Raw genomic sequence first — 13,552 nt, 5'->3', positions numbered from 1 at the left:
ATCAAATTTGTCGGTAAAAATTTAAAAAGTTATGGGACCAAGGACACTTACTTGAGGGGCTCCACTTTTGACACCTGTGCAATCAGAAAATCTTCCGTTCACCACAACCCGTTGTGGCCTATCTCTCAACCACAATACTATCCAATTCAACAGGTTGCCTCGAATCACAAGCTCGTGTAAACGCTTTAAGGGTTCACTAAGTTGGATGCAATCGAATGCCTTCTGGAAATCAAGATAAACTATGTTAACGTTTTTGCCATCTCCCAAAGCCTTATTCACGTGATCAAAGAGGGGCGGTTACACATGACTTCCCTTTTCTGAACCTATGCTGGTTTTCTGACATCACATTATTTTCATCTATCCTTTTCACCAATTGCCTTTTGATAATAATTTCCAAAATTTTCGAGAGGGAGCTTGTCAATCCCACTAGACGATAATTCGACACAATTTCTCTACTGTACTCTTTAAATACCGAAACTGCATTAGCGAGCTTCCAATCCTCTGGATCGATACCCTCAGTAACACTACTTCTGTAAGTCTGTGCCATTGGACCAACAGTTTATTCGCACATTCCCTAAAAAAGACCCTAGGATAAATATCATCTAGTCCTGGTGCTTTACTTGCACATACATTTTTTGGAAGTTCTAGGACTTCCACTTTCTTCCACCTGCATATTGTTGAATTCTCTATCACCCCCATGATACATCAGTACTTTGGATATCACCTCTACTAAAAACTGATGCAAAAAATTCATTGGAAGCACCACACATGCCTACATTTCTCTCTACCCTAGATCCTTCTATTGAAGGGGGGAGGCAAATGTCCCCTTACATACATGTTGACATCTTTTTTTTATGGGCAAATTTTTTCTTTCACCAATTATATATTAACACAATTTTACATAGATGGAGGCAGACTTGCGGTGTGCCCCCATGACATCGAAGAGATGACTTGGAAGAGGTTAGTCATCTTCATACAACGAGCTTTTACTTGTGGAATGTGAGGCTTAAATGTTAGCTTTTTCTATCGAATGTAAGGCCGAGGAATTTCACGTTGTTTATTATTAGTATTTGAATATTATTTATGAACAGCACAGAATCATTATGGAGACCTCAACGCCGAAAAAATTGTACAGTCACAGTTTTATTAACGGAGGAGGAGACACCATTATTGTGCACCCATCTGCTTATTTTGTGCAGTGCTGTTTGCAACTGTCTCACGGCCGACCTCTTATTCACTGTGTGATTGGTATGATATAAGTAGATCATACACATAAAGTGTACTATTGACAAATAGCGGGAAATGACTTGACACGCCGCTGAGTCTTAGAATAAAAAGCGCAGCACTTAAAATGCTACCTCGAAGTACAATCTGCTCTTTAATATGGAGAGCTGAGGATGTGTTTGCGATCCGTTCTTGGAAGATGCGGCGAGCGAAAAAGTTCCTAATGAAAATGGGCAAATCGCTCCGCAAGCCGCTATTGTAGAGATCGGAAGGAATTCCGTACCACCGAACACGGTCGTAGAACTTTTCTATGGCCAAAAATATAGCTATCATATGCTCTCTCTTTACTAATGCTTATCTTATTCAAGGCGTAACAGGTTACATGTTGTGCACCTAAACCTTATAAAGCCAATCCGATGCTTAGATAAGATATTATTAAACTCATGGTAGTGTTAATCAACAGAATCTCTTTGCCCAAAACTATAGAAAATATTCACAACGTGATGAGGGCAAATGACATTTTATAGCACACCGACATATGTTTCGGCACTCATGGGTGCTGTTATCAAGGTGGAAAAGCACGTTCTGTCCCAACGAAAAACGTGGTCAGAATGAAAGAGCGGTCAGAATTGTTTCCTTCACTTCAGTACTTTTATTATCAGTTTTGACGTCATAGTTGTTGCCTTCCGTTGTTAGTGACGTCATATGTCCAGCTTGGCCCCTTTGAATATTCTTAATTTTTTTTTTCAAAATGAAAATGTGGGAGGGCAATGGAATGGGGGGGGGGGCGTTGATTTTGTGTCATTTGTTAATTGATCAATTAGCAAATGATTATTAAATGACACAAAATCACATTGTGAATATTTTCTATATCATGATAGTGTATTAGGCGATAGTTGGTCATGCGCTCCATGAGTTTACATAAATAGCTGGTAAATGCGTTTGGTCTGTAGCTATTTGGTAGCTGGTAATATTTACCAGACTTCGAGAATGCCATCGGGCAGCCACGAGGAGAATCTTCAGGAATGTTGTGGCGTTAGTGAAGGCACTTAACGACTTGTAGGTCCAGATCAACCGACCAGCATCAGTTTGATCGTTATGTTTACCATCACTTTTGCCAATCTATTGCAGTGAAACTATTGTTTATGCCATGGAAATGAGTGAAACTGTCATCATTCATGATGACGAGGTTCATCTTGTTTTAAGAGCCGTTCAGTCATATCGTCATATTAGAACTACATATTATATTCTCCAGGAAAAAATTGTGGAGGCAGTTGGGGTTATATTTCTGTATTTTCTTCAATATTTCTCTGTAAGATAGCATAATTTGGTGGCAAATAAATGGAAAAGGTGGTAATTCTTGGGACCGCAGAGATTTGTACTGCGATGGCTTACAGGTCCATTCGTAACGTTAAAACGCGCGACTACACGTGATGTAAAACCAGCAAGCTACACAGTGCAAGCTCTACTCCCGTCATTGTAGTTAATGCGGAACAGGGAATCTCGCCTGATGCTCCATGTCTCCGAGGGCTTCGTAAAATTTTCCAGGGGGGGGGGGGGGCACGCAATCGGTATAATATAGGTTGATCAAATCCGTGAGATCTTAATAATTGGATCTAAGACCACGAATGTCTATTGGATTATGTTGGCCATAACCTGAATTTTAAATAGGAGTTGACGCTTAAGGTCCCAGAATTTATTTCTGTTGAGTTTTCGACGAATAGAATCAGAATCAGACAGGTTGTCTAGCTCCACGTCACCAATCGAAGTGTCATCAATCAGTGTCAGTGTTTTAACTGCGGGATTTTCAGGAGCTCTTTGTACAGCTTTTTGTGGTATCCGGTTTTAAATTTTGTTTCCTTAGATTTGACAAGTTTTATAACTGACGGTCTAGTACCAGAGAAAATGCTGATTGTGTCCCGCAGAACTCGGAACAGTGGAGCAACAGCAGCCACAACTATTGCATACTTGGTTGGATGTGGGAATGGTTATATTGTTTGGTGATTTTGTCTGTGTTGATATAGATACTCTTATGGTGTTAATCTGCTACTGCAGTGGAAAATGATTTACCAGCTATTAGCGGTTGGGTAGTTATCATACAACGGCATACTTCAATGTAAGAGATGTTATTAAGCTCCTTTTAATTAATTTTTTTTAATGTTTTTCTCCTCATTCCATTTCGGACAATTTCACCCCGTATGTTTTTCATCGTATTTCGCGTAGGTAGGCTTTCTACCAACGACACGCCAGTCGTCAATGTCCGAATCGTTGGCAATCATAGCAGCGGACAAGGTTAGGAATATATGGTCTAGTTTAAAGTTTTTTTGTACTACCCTATTTTTATATCTTTTGGAGAATTGGGGAAGCATATATTAGGATAACATTTCTTGTTGGAACTGGCTGGACGTCTCTGCGAGTGATTATGTGATTAGAGATGATTGGCCTTGAGAGTCCAGTTCTTTTGTTAATCTTTCATCCTGACGATTAAATTCCAGGCTAAGATTTCTCCAGGTGAATAGTTCAACGTGGGATGGATTTTTACTTTAATGAGAATGTCTCCGAGTGATGTTTGTTTCCGAATTAGTTCAGATTGTTTAGGTGTGTTAGATTCAATAATGTCTCCGGAACGGAGATCATTCGATGATTTTAAGGTGCCGATTGCGCCACAGAGAATTCTGTCGATATAGAAATGTGATGTTTCTGATAATTGTATACTGTCATCTCTGTTGAACGTAAGAAGAAAAATAAAAATGATAAATTATTTAAAACTGTGTCATATTGACTTGTATTCCATTCTAGGTTCTTTGAGGTTTATTTGGTGCAACAATATTGCCCTCATATTAAAAAAAAAGGGAGACCGTATCGAAACTGCCGCAGTTTTCGTGAAAACCAATTGTGTATAGCAAAATTGAAATTACATTACATTTTTCGTTCCATAAAAGGCTGTGATTGGAATATTAGCTTATGTTTAGATATGTCAACACCGTAAAAAAAATTGTATACATATGTAATATCACATTGAGTTTTCCGAGGGCGCTTACGTTGCCTACAGGATGACAACATGGTACAAGGGGCCTACATGGTAATATAGTGTATAAATAAATAAACTACCTTAAGTACCTTGGCCGCAAATTACTGGCCAACCGTGAACCTACAGGCATACTTCCAATTAGAAAAATTATCCAAATTACGTGTAAAAGAATGCTACTTGCGTTGGTGCAAAAACGCAAATCCAAAATCACCAGTGCTACTCGCACAATGGTGACACAGCTAAACTATTATTCACCTTATTCACCTGTGTAACTCACACCAAACTGAAACGTGAGCCACGTAGGTCCGAGTCAACTCGCGCTAAAATAGACTTCGCGTTGGGATCCCAGTTTTTCCAGGGCACCCCAATATCCGAAACACGATCTGAGTCCAACCAGGCTCATAAACTAGATATTTCTTTATTTCTCACTGTCCGTCGGGAGGTGTAGCAATATTCACATCACCAAGGTTGGACCAAAATGTACAAACACTTGCCTACCCAAAAAACGCAACAGAATTAATATTTCTCCCTTCACAGCGTAACTCCTTGCATGACTATTTTCATCACACTTTGCGAGAGTACTGAATGCCCATCGCGCTAAAACTATTTCCAAACTTAGTCCTGCAATACGGTGCTCACAATGCCGAAGATTAAACACTTCGCGTTAAAACGCGTCAGTAACTCCTACTTGGAGTCACCTAACCCACTCTCCGCAAGTTCAGGTGAACAGACGAATCTCATGGGGAAGACGCAACAGCTCCTGAGACATCCCTCCTCAAGTTCGTGAAGATCGGTGTCACCTGAGGAGATGAGTGCTTTATTACCTCATTTAAGAGTAATTCAAGGACCTCTTTAATGCTGTCGTATTTCTCGAGCGAGAACTTTACATGTCCCACTTGTACACATGTGTGTATCCCATAGAAGGATACAGAGGGGGCGGTGGGGCAACCGAACCCCTCCCGTTCAAGAAGCCTGTATCCGCTTATGTTCATGATAAATAAATTAAATGGTAATATGGTACATATAAAATAAAATATTGGGCGAAACGTGAGCAACGAGAGTGATTCGGTCAATACCTAAAAGGCCAGAAATATATTTCATAGTATCATCAACTCCAGTCGTGAAAGCCGTCAGAACTTTGGTCTTTATAAACAACAATATTTCTTATTTAATGAGGATAATATACCGCGTATGTTGGTCCCGTTTAACCCTTTAACTGGCATAGCAGAAATCACTGAACCCCTCTTGTAAATTGTCAATTTTTTATGAAGTAGCCTTTCTTCTGATTTTAACAGGTGCCATGTAAAGGCGAATTGACAAATGTATTTCATTGAGAAATCAGTTTAAAAAGGTATCGGTATCAGCTTTAAAATGTATATTGCTAATGCTAAAATAATAGGATTTTAAGATGGCGAGATATTTCGCCAATTCCGGTGAAAAGGTTAAGAAATTTGAAAAATCGATAAACTGTAGGTATTATTTTTGACAAGTGTGTAGATTGGTAATAAAAATACATTTGATTTTATGGTACTATATTTAAATTCCTTGTATAGTATATATTTATTAATTTATTTAAAAGTTTTAAACTTGCAATGATGGCACAGAAACTTGAAAAAGTGACTCAAGCAACCGAAAGTAAGACACTTTTCTGAATGTGCTTGAATTAAGCATTTCAAATCAAAAACATTTTGGTAAAGCTGTTATTCAGTTTACCGAGTTGACCTTCACTTGAAATGATTTAGTTCATGGATTAAATGGCGTGTGATACCTTTCTTCATTTTCAAGTCGATATTACTTATCTGTCTGTACGCATGATCTATTTGAAAATATATACATACAAATACAAATACAACGCCACAACAGGCAAATTGCCCAACGAGGTGGCTGACTTAAGAACATCATGGATCCCCGAGCCATTTTTTGGAGGCCCTACCTACTACTACTACTACACCACACATGTGCCCCGCCCACACCCCCCCGCGAAACCCCCCAACGAATCGGTACATGCGGGAATGTGCGTGTACGTGTAGTGCAACCTGACGTAAAGTTTGTTTCTGTGTAATGCTTGTTATGTGTAGTGCTGTCATCTGCCCCCAGTTTTTCTAAATATGCGTGAAGTGTTATGGTTGAATGATTTACCGTTGTAGGACTGTTGCTCTCTGTGGCGAGACTTTTTAACGGGGAGATCGGCTCGCATTTGCGCCTTGAAGTTGGGAACCACAGAAAACCAACTTCAGCCGACCACCACTGTGGGGTTCGAACCCGGATCCTCGCATCGCGAGTCCGTCACTATAACCACTCGACCACCACAGCAAAGTATATAAAGTATATATAACTCATTATATACACTACTTACATTAATGAGGCCGACTTCACTTCCCTTGTAATCCACAATCTCTAGCTGTTCCTTAAGTTCTACCTGCAAACAGTTGGAAATTTATTGAAGATACTGGAAAAACTATTGAAAAACCGAATGTTTTCAACAGTATATTTACAAGTGATGATAAGCTTGAAATTTCTGGCAATGAATATACCTACTCGATACGCCAGTGATTGAAGAAAGACTTGTACTGTTCCAATACGAATTTCTGTATCTGGATCTTCGAGGAATGGGTCTCTTTCCTGCAAATAAATGAACACTTACATTGCATACTGACCACAAACCACTAATTGTGTTTTCACCAGTATAAAACTCGATCTTTAGCATATGTATTATGTAATGTAATAAAAACTTATTCACAGTTGGGAGGTCCCAATCATCATCAGCTTCATAATTTTGGTACATTTCCTTCATTACGTAGAGGCGATTTAGGAATTTCTCCTTCGGCCACTCATATTCCTGTCTTGTTTCCAAATTTTTCATTTTTATATACACCTTGAAGATAATGAAATTATGGAATTACATATTTACAAAAACAAGGGACCGTTTATTCGATATTCTCTATTTCCTATTAGAAATTTCGAAATAAATTCTATACCTCTGTTCTTCCAGCCATCTTTCCTACCATCTGAGGAGATACTAGCATAATTTCAAATTTGACTTTCTTGTCTAGTTCTTCGCTTATTGAATTTGCTACTTCTACTCCTGGAAGTACTTCTAACAAGTCTTTGTTCAATAAAGCTGTCTCTGGAAAAAACAGTACGGGTTTATTAATGATGTTGATTCCGGAAATAACGATGAAGCAAATTTGAAGAGTGAAATATCGAGGATATATTTCCGAGGATAATATATAGGCTACGTACCGTATGTATTGACATTTATTGGTTCGAGATTATTTGCTGAACTTTGCAATCTCCCACTAAAGAGCTACAGTGACATTTTTCTTAATAAATGCAAAAAAAGAAGTCACTGTGCCGACATTCAGGATATTCATCCAACTTCTTCAAGAGACTAAAGTTGGATCAGTTTATATAATTGATATATATCAACGCCGTCCGGCCACCAGGATCCAACTCCATCACCATGCCGAACACCTGAGAAACTTACATTAGGGAAAACGCGGTTTCTTGGAATTGCCTCAATCATATTATTATAATGTGATTAAAATTGAAATTCGTGTTAACAACGAAATCAAAGACGTGACAGGTCAGAGTAACGTATCAAGTTACCTCAAGCTGTGTACAGTAAGGCGAGCAACATGTGAACTGGATGGACTTGCTGGATGGAGAAATGGTTTCTGGCAGAACACCTTAAGGGTCATTCAAGTATTACGTCAGCATCGATTGGGGGGGGGGGGTTCCGATTTGCTGACTTTTGATGACGAGGGGAAGGGGTGTGAATGATGCTTATACGTCATCAACCACCCTTTATAAAAATATGAAATATTCTTAATGGCATCTTACTCGGTGCGTCCAAAACGAGCAAAACCTTTCGCTAGTTTATGGCTTCCTGAACTAACATTCTCTCTATTGATAAGTCCCCTACAGAGCCACTTTAGTGATCTCTATAGGTTCCGCGGATCCAGGTGATCTGGAAATGTGTCGCGGGCCGATTGCGCGTCATACCAATGATCCGTGATTATGTCGCGCATGACTTAAGTAATCTGGGATTGTGCCGCGGGTAAGTTGAGTGATGTAGAACGGCACTGGGGGCCGCATGAGTGCTCTAAAACTGTGACGCATGTTACCCAAGGGATCTCTAAAGGTGCCGTGTGGATCGCTTAAGTGTTCTGGAACTGTGTCGCGTGCCACTTAAGCGATCTGTAAATGTACTGCTTAGTTCATTTTTACAAAATAAGGTTGCAGGGGTACAGGCCACATCGCAACCCCCAGGGCCACATTTGGTCGGAGCCAAGGGTTTACCATGTAGAGGATTTCTTAGATGATGGGTCGCAATGAATTTCTTAAAAAGATATTATGAGTTCTTAGCCTTCAAATAGCATTGAAACTAACAGAAATTACAGTCGAATCCCGTTTTAACGAATACCGTTATCGCGAAAATCTCGTTTTAACGAACACTTTTATAATCTCCCAAATAAGTTTACATAGAAACAATGCTAGGTAACCTGAAATTCCTTTATAACGAAATTTCGTTATAACGAAGTAATTCCTCCGGTCCCTTGGCGTTCGTTATAACGGGATTCGACTGTAATTATAATAACATATAAAGATACTTTCTTTCGAAATTTTAATTTTTTTTAAATATTTTTTGCATTGAAAAAATAAATATTTGATCGTCTGGGGGGGGGCCACGAGCCACCCCCCCCTCCCTCCGCGTACGTCTCTGATTCCACCAATATGCGTAAGGAGGTAGGGGCAGAGCTGACGAAATTTTGCTGACAGGGAGGAGGGGGGGGGGTCAGAATTTTGCTGACAAGAATGAGGGAGGAGGGTGAGAAATGGCTAAAAGTTTGTTGACGTAATACTTAAACGTCCACCCTTACTAAATTTATATAAAATTTAGCTGGCATTGTATTAAGGAGTACCAGAGATGTCCGTTATAAAATATTTACATTATTATCGTTCTCATTATTCAACAAGTATGGTCGAAATGGTGTTTTCTCGCGAAGGCAGTTTCAAATTACTTTTATCACATGATATCTGACCATAACTGCGTTTGAGAAAAAAGCAAGACCGAACGCCACGACTCTGATACGTCGACGAAAACGAAGCATTGCACCATAAACCCAAAAAAAAGTTTACCCGACTTCTGAAGTCTCAATGGCAGAAAAAAATGGATTAGATTAGGCTTTTTTACACCGACGAATTGTGAATTTCACAATTTACCATTTTACCAGGGTGGGCAAAAAGCCCGTAGGAACTTTCAAAATGAATAAAAACCGGAAAACTAACCGAAATAAAAAACAGTTGCAGGGTTAGCATCGCTATGTCACGGGAATTTTCTTAAGACAGAAAAAAAAAAAAAAACAGTTGATAGGTGGTGCTGGTAAAAGCGACTTCGGTGGAAATATGCAAATGAGACTGTGATAGGAACTTGCGCTCCTAATCCACAATCAGTTCACCAGTTGTAAACCGTGTATGCGGACCTGCTGCACTCTGATGCTGCTGGATTTGTGACGCGCCTTCAATGTGTTATCCCCTGCGGTGGTGGTCATGTGGAGCACATACTGCTGTAATAAACAATTTGGAGGCATTATGTTCGTTATTTGCGTATCTTTTCTTTCACTTGTGTACGTCAGCGCCACCTATCGGCTGTTTTGCAGGGTTTTTCTGTCTTTAAAAAATTCCCGTGACCTACCGATGCTAACCCTGCAAACCGTTTTTATTTTTCCAGTTTTTATGAATTTTTAAAGTTTTTACAGACTTTTTGCCCACCCTGCATATTCACCCCACACACGTAAGACAACTCCCTCAATTTGTATAACTATATAACATTTCATTCTTGGTATTGTGATTTTAATGGTGAACAGAGTGAACATTGATCTGTCTTCCGAACATCGAAAATAATTTCATACTGAAACCTGGTTTTTGTGTAAAGCTTATATACTTACCTCTAGAATCGTCGCCAGTCAAATCAATACCAGCTTTGGCAGCTATTTCTTCTTGAGCCAATTCATAAGTTATTTCTGGGTATCTACCTTTTCTTCGTACCTCATCATCACCGTCTTTGAATACATACAGTTGAGTGGTCCCAAACATCAGCCTATTACAAATATTTTATAATATATATGACTGCAATTACTTCTGTTTACCGTGCGAATAACTATTTGACAAGAACATAGAAGTGAAACAAAGATTTTTTAAATGAAGGATCGTACCCGACCTTTCCAGTTAGGACACCACCTTTCGACATTCAGTAACTCACCAATTTCATTACTTAAACCAACTAGAAGCGACTTCATTTATTAAAAACTGCTGTGCTCAAAGAGAAATCAATAGCATTATCGCGAAAAGATTAAACAGACATGTTTCTTACCTATCGTTGTGATTAAGAACCGATTGACTCGTAACTGGGTCTCCATTCAGCAAAATTTTTGCCTCGGGACTACCTTTCTCAATAATTATCCGCCCTTGGTCATCTACATGGATTATCGCATGATTGTCTTGGATACTAGGAAGAAATAAATTTAAGAACATGGGTAGTACACGTATTTAAAATTTCAGTTATTACGTCACCCTGATCAAACCTGTTCAGCTATCAACAACCGCAGAACTGCACCTCTGAGCAGGTTAGGTACATGCTTTTCGGTCAGGTAAGTCCTGTAGGGTTCATGTATTAATATCATTCATTATGAGATGATATCAGTTACGTTCTCGAGAAAATGTCAGCTGCAGAAAACATGTCGCAGATGCACAAGTGATACAAACGAATGTTCTGAATAAAGCATACATGCACACAGAATGGATTCTGTATATTTAACCCTAGATTCATAAACATGCATGGGAGATACACTATTCATAAACATTCGTTTCTCAGACGAACATATGATATTGATAATTTTTGTTTTATAGAATACAAGAAGCAATAAAAAATACTTTAAATCTGAAAAGTTGTTTGTTAATCATTAATTTTCTGAAATGAAAATGAACACAATAGTTATTCTGAGCAGCCGACACATAATAAACCGCGGCAATCCATACACATGAATTTTTTACATTGGGTACAACAGAACCTTGTAATTCGACGTTTTTTATAATCGCAGAAGGCACAATTTTTTTTCTGAGATCCATAGGGTTGTGTTTGATCAGCGGAAGAAGTTTCACCCAGAAATTCTGCAATTTTTCACCGTTTCTGCAATTTGCACCCGTTTTACAATCGCAACATTATTCATAAACATTCGTGTGTGGGACGACCTACTCACTGTAACTCCATTAGCATAAGTGCACTCTTTACAAGTGTTTACGTATTTTGCGCGGTCTGTGAGACGAATGTTTATGAATCTAGGGTTAAGTATGATGAATAGGATACTACAGAGCATGTTGGAAGTGATTATGAAAGTGAAACTAGAACTGAGAAGATGGAAGCCTTGACAGATGATTTCACGCACACGAGGTTGACGAGCATGACGTCACTCTCCACTACCATACGATGGTTTTTAACAACTGGCTGCTGCGAAGATGAAGTTTTGGAAACGAACCCACGTCCTTTCACTTTTCGGGTGAAAGACTTAGACCACTAGACTGAAAAGGCAACAAATCTCTCAATCTTTCAGTACACACGAGCTCCAAGGAAAGATTGAGAGATTCGTTGTAGTCTAGTGCGTTGGTTCGATTCCCCGCAAAGGCAGTTGAATTTTCTCTCTTTCCAAAAAATTCATCCTCGCAGCAGCCAGTTGTTGAAACCTTCGAACGATATTCTACCCTAAAGCCTGTACATGTACAAGAAGAGTGTAAACATTTTTCCATGAGAACTGACTCCTGAGCATGGTTGACGGTACCCATGATGTAATACAAATATGTGAGCCAGTTATCAATAAAGCCGGAGAGTAATAATTGACGAAATATAGATGAGTTGATCGTCATAGCGTGAAATTTTAATTATTTATACTGTCAAGAGTATTGATTTGAAATTTACTAGATGAAAGTCAAACTTTTCTTTGAAAAAAAATTATAATATGATAAATAATTCAGCAAATTAGATTAAATCGGCGTTCCTTTTAATGTACTAAGATGCATAATTATAGACATACATTGAACATTGATTGGCTGATGGAATGTTAAAAGCACAATGATTTACGAACCTGGGTCCTAACAACCAAATGTCTGCTGAATCACCTTTCCCAACGGTATTGGCACCTTCCTTCAAGATATAGGTAATTTTCCCAGACAATTGAGGATCGAAATTGAGATTTGCTAGATGAGGATGCTTCTTTTTCTCTTCCTCTACTTTAGCTCTGTCTGAGTCCTATTAAAATCGTGTTTTAAACAATGTCTAAGCATAAAAACAAATAATAGGTGAAAGACCAAGATTCTAGTTCTGTGTTCTCTGAGTTGAGTGTATTTTAGCACACTGCTGCAAGAAATCACCAAAAGTGAAATATTCCATTTCTTATTCTTCACTTTGAGACAAGAAGGAAACGGGACGAGACGAATCGGGAGAAAATCTTATTTTCTCTTTTCGGGTGAGACCCATAGTAACGTGCGAATATTGTCGATGTCATGCCAAGCAGTGAGCGTAAATACACTTCACCATTCCCATGTATATTCTGATACGTATACAGAAATTGACCACCTTTAATTGATGTAATAGAATTGTGAAAAAAAATAATCGATATAATTTTGATGATTTAAATAATTTAAATATTTAGATTTAAAAAGAAACGACTGTCTAAGAATAGTTTTTGGAATAGTACCAATTTCTGTTCTCTCTTAGCGAGTCTGAGTTTTTCTTCGTAGGTTTGTTTGATTTGCTGCATTTCTCTTTCGTTTTGTGCCATAGCAGCTTTCATCTCTTCTTCCCATTTGCTTCGCCACTTGACTATTTCTGGAAGTAAAATAACAGTGGGAGATAAATAATATTTTTATTCCATTTGCATCTACTTAATTATCTACTAATATACATTCTCGTTACGAAAAAATACCAACGACCAAGCAGTACGCGTCCTTTTGTTGCGAAACTTGGCATTCAGAAACGCCTCAAAGAAATAAATATCTATGAATGAGATGTGATTGAATGCGTAGCCGGTGAATTTGTAGTACTCAACTTATCGCTTTCTACTCGTCACGCCTATATTTGCCGTGGTACAAATTCGTCGTGGTACAAGTTTGTCGCAGTGTCAATTCATCGCGGTACAAATTTGTCGCAGCTCCAATTCGTAGCTGTACAAGTTTGCCACCGTGTCATTTCGCCGTGACGTCAATTTATCGCAGAATCAATTCATCGAGCCGTCGATTCTT

At 38.7% G+C, this 13,552-nt stretch overlaps 1 protein-coding gene across 1 annotated transcript in view; it reads right to left on the bottom strand.

The window, feature by feature from the left end:
• LOC149074632 (kinesin-like protein KIF28) overlaps positions 1 to 13,552 on the bottom strand; it is a 51,283-nt gene that overhangs the window by 15,403 nt on the left and 22,328 nt on the right. The window contains exons 11-18 of the mRNA XM_089246374.1: positions 13,009 to 13,139; positions 12,397 to 12,560; positions 10,632 to 10,766; positions 10,207 to 10,358; positions 7,234 to 7,382; positions 6,996 to 7,130; positions 6,794 to 6,877; positions 6,612 to 6,674 (exon numbers count right to left, since the gene is read on the bottom strand). Of these exons, the coding sequence (XP_089102500.1) occupies positions 6,612 to 6,674; positions 6,794 to 6,877; positions 6,996 to 7,130; positions 7,234 to 7,382; positions 10,207 to 10,358; positions 10,632 to 10,766; positions 12,397 to 12,560; positions 13,009 to 13,139 (1,013 nt within the window). The remainder of the gene's footprint in view (positions 1 to 6,611; positions 6,675 to 6,793; positions 6,878 to 6,995; positions 7,131 to 7,233; positions 7,383 to 10,206; positions 10,359 to 10,631; positions 10,767 to 12,396; positions 12,561 to 13,008; positions 13,140 to 13,552) is intronic.

The sequence above is a fragment of the Pholcus phalangioides genome, unplaced genomic scaffold (assembly GCF_987345545.1).
Source record: "Pholcus phalangioides strain wild (caught in Gottingen) unplaced genomic scaffold, Ppha-v1.0 ptg000017l_1, whole genome shotgun sequence".
Taxonomy (NCBI): Eukaryota; Metazoa; Arthropoda; class Arachnida; order Araneae; family Pholcidae; genus Pholcus; species Pholcus phalangioides.
This window is presented reverse-complemented; position numbering and strand designations above follow the sequence as displayed.